At 54.0% G+C, this 16,243-nt stretch overlaps 1 protein-coding gene across 5 annotated transcripts in view; it reads right to left on the bottom strand.

Annotated features, from left to right (window-relative positions):
* Positions 1–16,243, bottom strand: part of apbb2b (amyloid beta (A4) precursor protein-binding, family B, member 2b) — a 59,515-nt gene that overhangs the window by 29,837 nt on the left and 13,435 nt on the right. For 2 of the 5 annotated variants that reach the window (XR_009796322.1, XM_061829068.1), the window contains exons 5-12: positions 13,411–13,661; positions 11,769–11,888; positions 11,294–11,365; positions 10,977–11,027; positions 9,594–9,679; positions 9,304–9,364; positions 8,001–8,147; positions 1,460–1,587 (exon numbers count right to left, since the gene is read on the bottom strand). Coding sequence is in view for 3 of the 5 variants with exons in the window: in XM_061829068.1 (XP_061685052.1) it covers positions 1,460–1,587; positions 8,001–8,147; positions 9,304–9,364; positions 9,594–9,679; positions 10,977–11,027; positions 11,294–11,365; positions 11,769–11,888; positions 13,411–13,661 (916 nt within the window). In the remaining 2 variants the exon portion in view is untranslated. Of the gene's footprint in view, positions 1–1,459; positions 1,588–8,000; positions 8,148–9,303; positions 9,365–9,593; positions 9,680–10,976; positions 11,028–11,293; positions 11,366–11,768; positions 11,889–13,410; positions 13,662–16,243 lie in introns of those variants that run through there. The other 3 variants (XM_061829069.1, XM_061829070.1, XM_061829071.1) reach the window with 3 other exon arrangements.

Here is a 16,243-nt window from a genome sequence, read left to right as displayed (position 1 = left end):
GCGTTGGAATCGCCAACAATTTCCACTCGATGGATGGAGACCTGCTTTACTATCTGGCCTCTCAAGCTTTCGACGCCAAGTGGGACCTCAGTCATTACAAAACAAAAAACAAAAAAACAAAGAGGAAACGGGGGGTCTGCCCGTGAATGACCATCTTCTCCTTCCTCGCGGATTCTGCCCACACAGTACACAACTTTACAGAGACCAGACAGACACTAAACGACGACCGAGGCGGCCGCCTTCATTTCCTCAACATCTGCAAAGCGTTCGCTTCATACGCTGTCCCTTTGGGCCCAGAGGAAATGAAAACCTAAGAAATGACAAATATGCAGACGCAAAAGAGGGGGAGGACGAATGCATTTACCTCTCTCTGCGTCCACCGAAGCAAGCCAGGAGGAAGAAAGACAAGAGAAAGACAATATTGAAGTACTCATTCCTCACACACACACACACACACACACACAAAAGAAAAACCGAAAGGAACAGCTCAGATTTGTTGTCAGAAAAAAAAAAGAAAAAGAAAATCCAGATCCTGAAGCTGACCCGAAGACATCTGACAGCCAATGCAAATCTTGTGATAAAAACACAACTTTAACAAAAACACACGCAGCTTGCATGGATTGCACCTTGAGAAAAGGACACGTACGGAAAACGTTTTTAAGAACACATCAAAACAGGTCGCCAGCGAGCGCCAGGGTTCACTCGACGCGTCGCCGGCTCATTGCGACCGCACGATCCACAAAATAAACGACCGCGCGTCAAAGGTCGACTCGCTCGTGTCATCGAATACAAACAACAAAAAGGAGCCTTTACCCTGGAAAATGGATTGTGGCCGCGCCCCAGAAAGCATCAGAAAAGAAATTGCCGGCAAGCCAAATGCAAAGCAACGAAAAAAAAAAACCCAAAATCAAATCAAATCAAATAAAAATACAAAAAGATGCCGGAGGAAAAGTCCCGTTTATTGGCAAAACCAAATTGTGACGTCAAAAGGTCAAAAGAAATGCTAATCCAATCCAGGGAGGAGAAAATCGGATCAGGCCAAGCGTGAAAGTCACAACGCGCACGTGAATGGGTCAGAAGAGCGCTAAAAAGTTCCAGCGTGCGTCGGCCAAGGACGTCGACTCGCTTCCCAAACAAACCACCTCAGCTCACGGCAACCAAAACGGCGCGCGTGCTTTATTTTGCAATCCAGTTCAGCGGCAACGCGCGTGCGATCAACCCTGAGCTTCAGCTCGCTACGATGCGCATTCCAGTTCCTGTAAAAAGGGCATGCTGACAATCAGAATGGGAATCCCACAAAGCAAATACTCACAGTCCAATTTGTTCTCCCGTTTTGGTTGCGAAAGCTTTGAGCCCCTCCCCGGCAGCCCCCCGCCGCCGATGTTACCGGCGTTCCCAAAGAAGAAGAAGAAGAACGCGAAAAGACACGGCGGCCGAAGCGCTGAGTGTGAAAACCCACCTCCCGTTGTCGCGGCCGACGCCCCAGACGCGGATGCTGGCGATGGGCTGAGAGTGAAGGACAGTGCGGTCCATCGGGTCCACCAAGTTCAACATGTCGTCCTCCAGCAGCAGGTACATGTCCTTCCCCTGCACGCGCACACAAGCGCAGTTTTCAGCGGCGTGTACGAGGGGGCCACGCGCTCGGCGACCGGGAGGGCTCGTTCCAGCTTCCCGTAAAATGAGAGCGACAGATAAGGTTTGGGATGCGCTCAATACTTCCGGAGATCGCATTCGTCCAAAATGACAATGCGACTTGACCCGATCGCGGCGCGGCGACAGAACGGCGCAACCGCCGCGCAAGGGAAAAGTCGCACGACGCCACGCGCTCAAACCTGCGCCACCTTTCCTGTCGATCACGCGCATCGGTGGGCAAATTGCACGGCCGATGCCCTCGTTAATAAATCCCCGCCAGGTAAAATACTTTCACCTTCGTTCGTCGTCACGGATCGGCTGAGGACACAAATTACATATTTCAACGGAAAGCTTAAGAGCGGATGATTGAAAGGGAACCCTCGGTTTTAAAATGGATTCTGCAGCGGATTTTTCTCCATTTTCGGGTCTACGTTCCGTCGTGCGTGGGAAGCGAAGCGACGACTGCGGAAGAACTTGAAGGGCGAATACGACAAGTTGGGTCTTCCAACCCGCAAGAGGTCCCTGTGAAGTGGACGAACGCGCTTTGCCGCCCGACTCCGACATGCGTGGGAAGCGAAGCGACGACTGCGGAAGAACTTGAAGGGCAAATACGACAAGTTGGGTCTTCCAACCCGCAAGAGGTCCCTGTGAAGGGGACGAACGCGCTTTGCCGCCCGACTCCGACATGCGTGGGAAGCAAAGCGACGACTGCGGAAGAACTTGAAGGGCGAATACGACAAGTTGGGTCTTCCAACCCACAAGAGGTCCCTGTGAAGGGGACGAACGCGCTTTGCCGCCCGACTCCGACATGCGTGGGAAGCGAAGCGACGACTGCGGAAGAACTTGAAGGGCGAATACGACAAGTTGGGTCTTCCAACCCGCAAGAGGTCCCTGTGAAGGGGACGAACGCGCTTTGCCGCCCGACTCCGACATGCGTGGGAAGCGAAGCGACGACTGCGGAAGAACTTGAAGGGCGAATACGACAAGTTGGGTCTTCCAACCCACAAGAGGTCCCTGTGAAGGGGACGAAGAACGCGCTTTGCCGCCCGACTCCGACATGCGTGGGAAGCGAAGCGACGACTGCGGAAGAACTTGAAGGGCGAATACGACAAGTTGGGTCTTCCAACCCGCAAGAGGTCCCTGTGAAGGGGACGAACGCGCTTTGCCGCCCGACTGCTCCGCCTCCGACATGCGTGGGAAGCGAAGCGACGACTGCGGAAGAACTTGAAGGGCGAATACGACAAGTTGGGTCTTCCAACCCGCAAGAGGTCCCTGTGAAGGGGACGAACGCGCTTTGCCGCCCGACTCCGACATGCGTGGGAAGCGAAGCGACGACTGCGGAAGAACTTGAAGGGCGAATACGACAAGTTGGGTCTTCCAACCCACAAGAGGTCCCTGTGAAGGGGACGAACGCGCTTTGCCGCCCGACTCCGACATGCGTGGGAAGCGAAGCGACGACTGCGGAAGAACTTGAAGGGCGAATACGACAAGTTGGGTCTTCCAACCCACAGAGGTCCCTGTGAAGGGGACGAACGCGCTTTGCCGCCCGACTCCGACATGCGTGGGAAGCAAAGCGACGACTGCGGAAGAACTTGAAGGGCGAATACGACAAGTTGGGTCTTCCAACCCACAAGAGGTCCCTGTGAAGTGGACGAACGCGCTTTGCCGCCCGACTCCGACATGCGTGGGAAGCAAAGCGACGACTGCGGAAGAACTTGAAGGGCGAATACGACAAGTTGGGTCTTCCAACCCACAAGAGGTCCCTGTGAAGTGGACGAACGCGCTTTGCCGCCCGACTCCGACATGCGTGGGAAGCAAAGCGACGACTGCGGAAGAACTTGAAGGGCGAATACGACAAGTTGGGTCTTCCAACCCGCAAGAGGTCCCTGTGAAGGGGACGAACGCGCTTTGCCGCCCGACTCCGACATGCGTGGGAAGCGAAGCGACGACTGCGGAAGAACTTGAAGGGCGAATACGACAAGTTGGGTCTTCCAACCCACGAGAGGTCCCTGTGAAGGGGACGAACGCGCTTTGCCGCCCGACTCCGACATGCGTGGGAAGCAAGCGACGACTGCGGAAGAACTTGAAGGGCGAATACGACAAGTTGGGTCTTCCAACCCACAAGAGGTCCCTGTGAAGGGGACGAACGCGCTTTGCCGCCCGACTGACTCCGACATGCGTGGGAAGCGAAGCGACGACTGCGGAAGAACTTGAAGGGCGAATACGACAAGTTGGGTCTTCCAACCCACGAGAGGTCCCTGTGAAGGGGACGAACGCGCTTTGCCGCCCGACTCCGACATGCGTGGGAAGCGAAGCGACGACTGCGGAAGAACTTGAAGGGCGAATACGACAAGTTGGGTCTTCCAACCCACAAGAGGTCCCTGTGAAGGGGACGAACGCGCTTTGCCGCCCGACTCCGACATGCGTGGGAAGCGAAGCGACGACTGCGGAAGAACTTGAAGGGCGAATACGACAAGTTGGGTCTTCCAACCCGCAAGAGGTCCCTGTGAAGGGGACGAACGCGCTTTGCCGCCCGACTCCGACATGCGTGGGAAGCGAAGCGACGACTGCGGAAGAACTTGAAGGGCGAATACGACAAGTTGGGTCTTCCAACCCGCAAGAGGTCCCTGTGAAGGGGACGAACGCGCTTTGCCGCCCGACTCCGACATGCGTGGGAAGCAAAGCGACGACTGCGGAAGAACTTGAAGGGCGAATACGACAAGTTGGGTCTTCCAACCCACAAGAGGTCCCTGTGAAGGGGACGAACGCGCTTTGCCGCCCGACTCCGACATGCGTGGGAAGCGAAGCGACGACTGCGGAAGAACTTGAAGGGCGAATACGACAAGTTGGGTCTTCCAACCCACGAGAGGTCCCTGTGAAGGGGACGAACGCGCTTTGCCGCCCGACTCCGACATGCGTGGGAAGCGAAGCGACGACTGCGGAAGAACTTGAAGGGCGAATACGACAAGTTGGGTCTTCCAACCCGCAAGAGGTCCCTGTGAAGGGGACGAACGCGCTTTGCCGCCCGACTCCGACATGCGTGGGAAGCGAAGCGACGACTGCGGAAGAACTTGAAGGGCGAATACTACGACAGTTGGGTCTTCCAACCCACAGAGGTCCCTGTGAAGGGGACGAACGCGCTTTGCCGCCCGACTCCGACATGCGTGGGAAGCGAAGCGACGACTGCGGAAGAACTTGAAGGGCGAATACGACAAGTTGGGTCTTCCAACCCACGAGAGGTCCCTGTGAAGGGGACGAACGCGCTTTGCCGCCCGACTCCGACATGCGTGGGAAGCGAAGCGACGACTGCGGAAGAACTTGAAGGGCGAATACGACAAGTTGGGTCTTTCCACCCCACGAAGGTCCCTGTGAAGGGGACGAACGCGCTTTGCCGCCCGCCCTCCTCCCTTCGTGTTCCGAAGCGACGACTGCGGAAGAACTTGAAGGGCGAATACGACAAGTTGGGTCTTCCAACCCACGAGAGGTCCCTGTGAAGTGGACGAACGCGCTTTGCCGCCCGACCCTCCATGCGTGGGAAGCGAAGCGACGACTGCGGAAGAACTTGAAGGGCGAATACGACAAGTTGGGTCTTCCAACCCACAGAGAGGGTCCCTGTGAAGGGGACGAACGCGCTTTGGCCCGACTCCGACATGGTGGGTGGGGTGCGGGGAAGGCCTTCCTTCTTGGGAAGCGAAGCGAACCCCCCCGACTGCGGAAGAACTTGAAGGGCGAATACGACAAGTTGGGTCTTCCAACCCACGAGAGGTCCCTGTGAAGGGGACGAACGCGCTTTGCCGCCCGACTCCGACATGCGTGGGAAGCAAGCGACGACTGCGGAAGAACTTGAAGGGCGAATACGACAAGTTGGGTCTTCCAACCCACGAGAGGTCCCTGTGAAGGGGACGAACGCGCTTTGCCGCCCGACTCCGACATGCGTGGGAAGCGAAGCGACGACTGCGGAAGAACTTGAAGGGCGAATACGACAAGTTGGGTCTTCCAACCCACGAGAGGTCCCTGTGAAGGGGACGAACGCGCTTTGCGCCCGACTCCGACATGCGTGGGAAGCAAGCGACGACTGCGGAAGAACTTGAAGGGCGAATACGACAAGTTGGGTCTTCCAACCCGCAAGAGGTCCCTGTGAAGTGGACGAACGCGCTTTGCCGCCCGACTCCGACATGCGTGGGAAGCAAAGCGACGACTGCGGAAGAACTTGAAGGGCGAATACGACAAGTTGGGTCTTCCAACCCACGAGAGGTCCCTGTGAAGGGGACGAACGCGCTTTGCCGCCCGACTCCGACATGCGTGGGAAGCGAAGCGACGACTGCGGAAGAACTTGAAGGGCGAATACGACAAGTTGGGTCTTCCAACCCACGAGAGGTCCCTGTGAAGGGGACGAACGCGCTTTGCCGCCCGACTCCGACATGCGTGGGAAGCGAAGCGACGACTGCGGAAGAACTTCAAGGGCGAATACGACAAGTTGGGTCTTCCAACCCGCAAGAGGTCCCTGTGAAGTGGACGAACGCGCTTTGCCGCCCGACTCCGTCATGCGTGGGAAGCGAAGCGACGACTGCGGAAGAACTTGAAGGGCGAATACGACAAGTTGGGTCTTCCAACCCGCAAGAGGTCCCTGTGAAGTGGACGAACGCGCTTTGCCGCCCGACTCCGTCATGCGTGGGAAGCGAAGCGACGACTGCGGAAGAACTTGAAGGGCGAATACGACAAGTTGGGTCTTCCAACCCACGAGAGGTCCCTGTGAAGGGGACGAACGCGCTTTGCCGCCCGACTCCGACATGCGTGGGAAGCGAAGCGACGACTGCGGAAGAACTTGAAGGGCGAATACGACAAGTTGGGTCTTCCAACCCACGAGAGGTCCCTGTGAAGGGGACGAACGCGCTTTGCCGCCCGACTCCGACATGCGTGGGAAGCAAAGCGACGACTGCGGAAGAACTTGAAGGGCGAATACGACAAGTTGGGTCTTCCAACCCACGAGAGGTCCCTGTGAAGGGGACGAACGCGCTTTGCCGCCCGACTCCGACATGCGTGGGAAGCGAAGCGACGACTGCGGAAGAACTTGAAGGGCGAATACGACAAGTTGGGTCTTCCAACCCGCAAGAGGTCCCTGTGAAGTGGACGAACGCGCTTTGCCGCCCGACTCCGTCATGGATGGGAAGCGAAGCGACGACTGCGGAAGAACTTGAAGGGCGAATACGACAAGTTGGGTCTTCCAACCCGCAAGAGGTCCCTGTGAAGTGGACGAACGCGCTTTGCCGCCCGACTCCGTCATGCGTGGGAAGCGAAGCGACGACTGCGGAAGAACTTGAAGGGCGAATACGACAAGTTGGGTCTTCCAACCCACAAGAGGTCCCTGTGAAGTGGACGAACGCGCTTTGCCGCCCGACTCCGACATGCGTGGGAAGCGAAGCGACGACTGCGGAAGAACTTGAAGGGCGAATACGACAAGTTGGGTCTTCCAACCCGCAAGAGGTCCCTGTGAAGGGGACGAACGCGCTTTGCCGCCCGACTCCGACATGCGTGGGAAGCGAAGCGACGACTGCGGAAGAACTTGAAGGGCGAATACGACAAGTTGGGTCTTCCAACCCACAAGAGGTCCCTGTGAAGTGGACGAACGCGCTTTGCCGCCCGACTCAGACATGCGTGGGAAGCAAAGCGACGACTGCGGAAGAACTTGAAGGGCGAATACGACAAGTTGGGTCTTCCAACCCACGAGAGGTCCCTGTGAAGGGGACGAACGCGCTTTGCCGCCCGACTCCGACATGCGTGGGAAGCGAAGCGACGACTGCGGAAGAACTTGAAGGGCGAATACGACAAGTTGGGTCTTCCAACCCACAAGAGGTCCCTGTGAAGGGGACGAACGCGCTTTGCCGCCCGACTCCGACATGCGTGGGAAGCGAAGCGACGACTGCGGAAGAACTTGAAGGGCGAATACGACAAGTTGGGTCTTCCAACCCACGAGAGGTCCCTGTGAAGGGGACGAACGCGCTTTGCCGCCCGACTCCGACATGCGTGGGAAGCAAAGCGACGACTGCGGAAGAACTTGAAGGGCGAATACGACAAGTTGGGTCTTCCAACCCGCAAGAGGTCCCTGTGAAGTGGACGAACGCGCTTTGCCGCCCGACTCCGACTCCGACATGAAATCAGTTTCCGTCAATAATCCACTGACATGGAAAACCAAAATGTTTTTGTGCTCCAATTTTGGGAGTGAAGCCCGAGTGAAAATATTTGGAGCCGAAATTGTTATCTCACGGCGCCTAACCGATGACAGACGATCGTGGTCACATTTTTAACAGGAAGGAAGGACAGAACGAGGACGTGACGGCACGCCCGGCCGGCTTGAGAATGTCCCTCACCTCGCCCCAGATGCCGACCGTGTCCCGGATGTCGTTCTTGCAGTAGGACAGCTGGCGGATGCAGTTGTTGACGGCCACGCTGCTCTTGCCCGGCGCCAGGTCCTCCTCGGCCATCTCCACCCAGCCCAGCGAGCGCACTGCGAAGCACTGACGCGCGAAAACAAGAAAGAAAAAGAATTGAGCGACCGAGACCGCCTGGCATTTCCACCGACGGCGCCGTGGGAACGGGCCCAAAAAGACGAGAAAAATCAGAGCGCGCTCGCGGCGTGGGAGAGTCCAACTCGCTCGTCACTTCTCGCTTCCAAACCGTGGAAGACGCGAAAAAGGGAGTGACCGGCGAAAAGCATCGCGGGGGACGGCAAATGACACAAAACCGAAGTGCGGACAGACGCGCAAGTGAAAGCCACCAAAGTTTCTTGGGCTCCGTGATGAAAAAAAAAAAAAAAAAGCCTTTGGTGACGCTTGAGCATCGTGGGTAAAGAATGACATCCCTCCGAGCCAATGGGATGCGACGGCGATAGCCAATGGGAGAGCAGGATGTTTACGTTCGCTGGAATTCGCCTATTTTTGCCTTTTGTGTCTGGAATTGTCCTTCCGAACTACAGACGTTTGGAAGTAGGGGTAGCACAGTTTTTACAAAAAATCAGTTGGAGACAAATTACAGGGAGTGCCGCTAGTTGTCATTTGCTTTTTGCCGTTAGCCATGGTTGAGCCAGAAGAATTCTGCCCATCTCGTCGCCAATCCAAACTTTGTGGCGCGCTGTGCAAATCGGTCAGTCGGTTGGTCGGAACCGGCGGCGAGTCAACTGGAAACGGGCTGGCTTCCGCCGTACCGTCGCCTCCGCGTGAAACGAGGCAATAATTCGGTTGCGGTCAGGGCCAGCAAGGCCTTCTTTGCTAGCTTCAGAGGCCCCGAGCCAGATTTACCAGCTCGACTTGAATATGAAATTCGATTTGCACATCACCACCATTTTTCTCCTTTTATGGTCGCGTTGGTCTTGATTTTTTTTTTTTTTTGTCGTCAGATTTCAGCTGATATGCGTGGCGCCATTTCAATCTCTGTCCGTGGCCTTCCCAATCACAAGGGCTTTACTTTTTTTTTTTTTTTTTTTAAGAGTGATGGTATTAAAAGGTGGATTGTGTCGCGGAAGCCCGAGTCTTGACACGGTTAGAAGTGAATTTGAAAGCGCCCAAAAATGCGGACAGAAAGTCGAGCGACGCACGTTAACTCGCGTGTCGACCGTCGCGCAGCAGGAGACGAGCGCCATTTGCGCTTCGATGTGAGGCCGCCTTTGCTCTTTACCTTCGATTGCGGGTCACTGTTGGCGACGCTGGTCTCGTCTTCTTCCGCCGCTGGACGGTTCCTGCAACGGACGTGGAATAAAAGTAGCAATGAGATGTCGCCGTGGTGACGCCTTAGCGCCACTGAGCCCAAATAAAACCAGACAGAGCGGTCGGGGGCACCGTTTCCTGATCAGGAAAGTCCATTTCCTGTTCCCTGGCAGGTTATTTGACAGCCATTAAAGGCTACGTGCTGGCGCTTCGGCTAACTGAGTCACATGACCAAAGAGACTTTCCAATGTTTTTTTTTACCTTAGCTTCAGTGAGGCGTAGCGAAGAGTCGCACCCTCAAACTCCTTTAGGCTGGGGTCAGGGTTCACCGTGGCCTCCTGCAAGTCCTGGTCCGCGGAAGCAACGTAAACGGACGTCAGAATGCGGGAAAACAACCAGAACGCAAAGAAGACTTTCGAGCCCTCCTCACACACGGAAGCGCAAATATTGCCTGCTGCCGATGTCGGTGAATTTCATAATTTTCCTCAATTGGAAGGAATGGCAGCGTGGGACAGCGTACAAGCTCGCTCGCTCGCTCATTCGATGTGCGGCACACGCGATAGCGACAATCGGGTTTGCACTCGCGTTTACTGCCCACTTTAACATTTCGAAAGGGTCCAAAGTTGATTTTCAAAAGGTATGCAGGTCAACTGCTTATTATACTCGGAAATGAAAACACAAAACAAAAGATTTGCGGAACAAAAGAACAAAAACGTGTTCTTCGACTCATGAAAGAAGCTCAACATGCCTGTCGTGCCACGATCTGCGAAATGGAAAGTACATATAAGAGGGATAAAAACATGTAAATCATGGATATGATGCGGCTCATGAAGTCTAACGCATGGAGCCCGGAATGTGTTTTAGAGTATCGGGGCGAGCGTCTGCATATTTGATTTTATTGGGACTTTTGGGAATGTTGACTGCCGTGCGATTGGTTGAGAAATTCAGGGGGCGGGGCACGCCGCGCATCGGCAGCTGGGGGATAAAAGGCTGAGCCAAACACGCTTGGTTTCCACACCGCACAAAAAAAGGCCGTCTTGGTTTCGTCGTCAAAGCGAAGGCGACGCTAATTTGTCTTTTCTTGGTTAAAAGCGAGCGATTGGCAAATTGGCAAAGTGACGGCCAGCGTTTGTCGGCCGGCCTCGGCGGGCGCCTTCTCGCTCGCGCTTTTCTTTGCAATTTGCAAGTCGTCGTCGTCGGGAGACATTTTCCACACGGGACTTGCGCTTCAAGTCCAAGCACGTGATTGGCCGCTGATCAACCCCGAAGCTAAAGCTAACCCTGTGGCGACGTGACGGCTCAAATTTTTGGAGCAACACGACGCCTGTGGGAGAAGGGCCGAGAGGACACAAAGTGGTCACAAATCACGGAAAGTGAAAATCGCAGCATGCGTCCAAAGTGCAGAGCGGACGGCGGCGGCGGCGGCGCGTCGCGTCACGCGTGTGTGTGTGTGTGTGGCGGGACATGCAGCTGCTAAAGCGTTCCAGTGTACGCGGCGGCAGGGCTGAGCGGACAGGCCAGAAAGAGTCGACGTTAGCGCTCCGGCCCGCCCGCGCATGCTATCCGGGCCGCTCGTGGCGATTCAGCCAAACGTTGGCGGTTTGGGGTGGCGACGAGACTCGTCGAATGCGTGGCGATACTTGCCTTCCACACCTCACTATCAATCTTTCCGCCCAAATCACCCCACGCGTGCTTCTACACGTGGCGTTTAAAGCACACGTGCACAGATGGTCGGGGGTCGGTCGACGTCGACAGGGGGGAGAAACACAACAAGGCTGTTAACCAACTCGCTCAGTGCTCAGCGCACGCTGGCCTTTGTTACGACGCGGGGGAAAAATGTCGAGCTCAACGGCGCCAACGGAACCTTACGGAATCCGTCAAACGGGAAAAGTCACCACAATCAGCAAGAAGTTGAATTTCATTTGTCGGAGAAGCTCTGAAAGAAGTTCGGCAGTTCCCACCTTGTCTTTGTCTTCTCGGTGACGGGGGGTACACTCCTGATCTGACGCCCCCTGTGGCGACGTGGAGCGAGGCTAGGCACAAAGAAAGGGGGATCACGTTTCCAAAGAAGAGAAGAAATGAGAAAACAAAAGGAAACTTTAGAGATGCAGTGGGAGCGGGGGTTCGAACACGTCTCAGTTTTGCGTTACTGGACACGAAATCGAAAACTCTGTTGGCCGCTTGCAAGGCGAAAAAAAAATCTCGCTTCACGTAGGATGCACCCGACGACGCCGGCAAAGGCGGGCGAGCGGGTGGACGGACGGACGGACGGACACCTCCAGCGGTTGCTTTGCATCACATCATCCCGTCTCGCCCTGACCGTCTGCCATTCTGCACCAGTCCCCCCCCCTCCCCCCCCGCCGGCTTCTTTCATCGCTCGCCTGTACAGGAAACTCCGCGTCGGGTCGTGTCGATCGGGGCCGGCGGGTCACTTACGAAATAGCAGCTGTTGACGAATCCACACGTGGGCAGGACGTGCTCGTGGAGGGGCTCCGCCGAGCTGTCGGAGGCGGAGCTGCCCGAGCGGGCCGAGCCCCTGAAGAAGACTTCGTCCGCCTGACAGGCCCACAAGCACGAGAAAAAGGGGGGAGAACATATGGACGCTCACTCGTCACAATATTCGGAAAAAGTGCGGTCGAAAGAAGTCCACATCAAGTGTTAGAAGCAAAGGGGTGCCAAAGTCAAAAGGGGACGGGGGGACTAGGAAGCCATATAAAATCTAAAATGCAGGAAAAAGAGATTCTCTCCGCAGTTTCTTGTTGGTTTTGAACGGCCGCCTGACACACGGAACCATGAGAACAAAAATGCCTCACGGTGGCCTGTTCTGTGCTTTTCTAGATATTAATAACCAAATTCATTTGAGCTCAAGCATGTCGAAAAGGACAAAGTATCATCGAACCAGATGCAGTTTTGCTGTGCTGGCTCTACTCTGAAGGTAAAACAGCTCGAGTGCTGCCAGATATTAAAATGAACCAATTAAGTCTGCTCTCAGTTTGTTTTTCATGGCCGCACGATTGTCTATTATTAAACGCACGACAAATTGAGGGATGACTAGTTTTGAAATCAAAAGCCAAAAAAAAAAAAGGTTATTCAACTATTGCATTATTCCACTCATTTCAAATGAGTGCTTGGTATGATTAAAAGTGCAGATAATTTGCCTTTTTGGTGTTTTAGCGCAAAACATGACATAAAATGAAGTGGCGGTCCTGGCGTTTGACAACTTTTTCTGCCTTCCAAAGATTTGAATTGTTCACTTTTTTGACGGCAAACTCAACGTTTCAGTGTTTTGTTTTGGTTTTTTTTTTAGCTTCATGGCACACAGCAAAGTCTTAAAAATCATTTCTAATATTTCCACCAAGGCATGCTGTAAAAAGCAAAAAAAAAAAAAAAAAATTGTCTAGTCATACTTGAAACTCCAACAATACCACAAACTATCAACGTAAATCACTTACAGTATGCCATATATCATTTCAAATTAAAATTCAGATGATTCGATGGAGAAAAGAAGCGCCGAACGACGTCGCCCCTTCGCAAAAATAGCAGTCAAGCACTACCGACGACAGCAACTGTGCTCCGTCGTTTGCTAGCTCAACCAAAAAAGACACCCGAGGCCAACGAGGCCCCAAGTCCAATTTAGCCCAATCACAACATCCAAAAATGATCCCTCACTTCCACGGACTTCTTTGACAGCAATTATTAACAGTTGGCGCCATCTTGTGGCAACAATGGAAGGTGACAAAAACACCACCAGGTGAGCTTTTCATGCAAAACACGAAGAAGGGCAAGGCTCTCCAGGCAAAGAAAAAAAGGGGCAAACGGTGAATTTGTCATATTTGTCAATATCATATCTCGCACATCCCGTGGAAGAATGACGACAACTTTTGTCTCCCTGCACTGAATGATCCCCAAAAAGTCTTCGGCGTTGTCTGTCCTGATGACTTTTTTAGAGCTGCCATTTAACTTCACGTCGTACGTTTCCTCAGCCCAACTCTTCTCATAAGCGCGAAAGAGAGTAAAATGAAGCGAGGACAATACGAGGAGCGGGGCGAGATGCCCGCGCGCGGCCCCGGTGGGTCACCTCTTGGTCAGGCGTAGGCGAGGGGCTCAGCGAGCCCGCCGGATGTTGAAACGCCGTCGGGCCGGCGCGCTCGCCCGGCGCCCGGGGCTCCGTCTGTCCGGGGGCGGCGGCGGCGTGGGCGGCGGGTCTCTCCCACTGGGTCGCTCCCGTGGGAATGTGCCAGTAGTAGATACCCGCCATGTCGGTGATCTTCTTCCATCCGGGCGGCAGGTCCGAGTCCGTTTGGAAAGACGGCTCGTTCCAGATATCTGCTAAGGGAAGGAACGACGTTAAAAAGACAGCCATCCGTGCCCGCCGGGCCAATAAACGCAGATGATCGAACTGGGCCTGCCTTCAAAAAGGAATGGCAAGCAAAATATGGATCAATAATCAAAACTGCACGTGTGTGTACATGCACGTATGAGCCTTTAGAAGGCGGGACCTGGCGGGGTGGCGCGGGTGTCCGGGTGCGAGCTCCGGCGTGAGATCGCACGCTGGACTGCGCTTCTGCCTTCTCACTTGAACTGTGAAGACCCATTTGAAAAAAAAATTATATATATATATATATATATATAATTATAATAATAATAAAAAGCTTCCTTTGAAAGAGCTGCAGAGGAGGCGAGAACCTTAAACGGGGAAAAAACTGGACTGGCCGGCAACACAACTCGAGGGCTTCAGCAAGCTTTGAGCAACATCTTGCTCAGAAACTCATTTGTTTTATTACTTTCCAATAAGTGCCAGATTTTTTTTTTTGAAAAGTTAGGTCGAACATTACAGGCAGACAGACAATTAGCAGTCGTTTGTATTGCAAGCAAACACCAGACGGTGAAAATGTCCACTTGGATGGAAAAGCAGAAAGCAAACGTAAGCTGCTTTTGCAGATTCCTGCTTGAAAAGTTTGCTCTCGCTTGGGATGAATTTCTTTGCCCCCCCCCCCCAAAAAAAAAAGCCAAAAGGAAATGACATCAGCTTTGCAAATCACAGCTTCAATGCACAACATGTCTGCTTTTTTTTTCTTCCCATTTTTGGATGGCCAAAAAGTTGACTTGGCGCTGGCTTTAAAAACACGCAGCTTTAAGCAGATGGCTGATGCGACACGTTGGGAGGAAATGCGGCAGCTACCGACATCGCGCGCACACAACGACGTGCTGTGGCGGGGAAAATGCAAACTTGATTTGCCCGCTATAGAAGATGCCCTGGTCTGAAAGTCGCAAACAACATTCACGCACTCACGGCTGCCGCTGGCAGTTTGTCGCAAGTGAGCTTAAACTCCAAAAGGTGGCAAATCAGATAAGATACAAGATAACTTTGCTCTTTTATCAAGCAACGCAATGTCCGAAAAGTAGGAATTGTCGTTGTTCTTGTCCTTTGCAGTGGCTTTCTTGGCCGATCATTCTCATAAAGAAGCCAACAAAAATATTCCTATACGTATTTCGGAATCAGAGTCACAATCATCTTTATTTGACACGCGAGGGATTTGCCGACAGACGCAAAATATGTTTTTAGAGCTAAAAACAGACTGAGCAGTAATGCCGATACTTTTTGTTGAGAGCAGTTTCAGACGACGCGCAGAGCTCCGGCGACCACCGTCGTGCAAATGGTGCGGATGCAAATTAGCTTTCTCTTAATTGTGCGTTGAAATCAATTCGAGAGCGCTCGGTGTGCCGACTTCGCTGATGAATGGCGGCCGGCGGCGCGTCACACAATGGCGGCCTCGTCGGGATGAAATGCGGACGCTCGCTCGCGCACAAACTGCCGTACTCAGGTCAATAAATTTGGGTTCTCTAGCCCCCCCCCCAAAAAATCTTCCGTAGCGCCATCAATGGTGCGCACCATCTCTTGATTGCGGCGTCCCAAGACCATCCGTCCCGTCTGAGTCCAGTTTTCCCCGGAAGTCGGGCGCTAACAAACCACCGAAAATGAAGAATTACCTTTCAGGGGAAACGATGAAATGATTGTTGGAGGGATGAATCTGGCTGTGGTGTCCCATACGCTCACCAAAAAGCTTCAGCACTCGCTGCTTCCCACTGGATGTCACGGACAGTACGGCAGCTGCGATTCCGCTCAACAAAATTGAGGCCGTTTGCTTATTTTTGGGGGGAGAACAAGTTCCATGACCATATTAGGAGTTCCGCCATCTCACAACTTTGGTCTACTCGGTCTTTTTTTCCCCCGATCCTGTCATATTTTTTAATGTTAGGATCTGGTATGTGGATGCGAACCAATCACATGCGCTCCCACCGCTGCACAGACCCCCCAACAAAGCTTTGGGTAAAAATGGACCCCCGGCAAAACTCCATCATGAGTGACAAAGACACCTCCCCCCACCACCACCACCACCACCACCACAAGCTCTCGTGCTCTTACAGACTACCGACATCAATTCCAGTCACAAAAATGTTGTTCTTGACTTTTGCTCCGCTATCAAAAAAAGAGGCTACGTCAACCTTGCCCCGATTTGGATTCACGGTTAGTGGCCCAACGAAAGCCGTTCTGGCAACGGTCCGTCTCGGCTAAAACACAAGTGTCGGCCGGGTGGGGAGCCGCTGTGACGGGAGCACAAAAGTGGAGGTGGACTGGGGGATGTAAACATTCGGGATGCAGAGAGAGAGAGAGAGAGAGAGACAGAAAAGGAGCGAGCGGGGAGGCTGCATCGTGCTGCAAAGTTTGCAGCGTCACCCCCACGCCGGGTCGCGGGATTCCGCGTCTTAGCGTGACGGCGCCGACGCTACAGCCGTGCGCACGCTACCTGTGGTGCTCCTTTCCCTACTGAGCCACATTAGCTACAGTTAGCATGCAGCCAGCAAGTTCAACGTAAAGGGGGAGGGGAGGGCTCGTGTCGCAAAACTGA

This window comes from Syngnathoides biaculeatus, chromosome 9 (assembly GCF_019802595.1).
Source record: "Syngnathoides biaculeatus isolate LvHL_M chromosome 9, ASM1980259v1, whole genome shotgun sequence".
Lineage (NCBI taxonomy): Eukaryota > Metazoa > Chordata > Actinopteri > Syngnathiformes > Syngnathidae > Syngnathoides > Syngnathoides biaculeatus.
The sequence above is the reverse complement of the archived record's forward strand: the minus strand, read 5'-3'. Positions and strand labels throughout refer to the sequence as shown.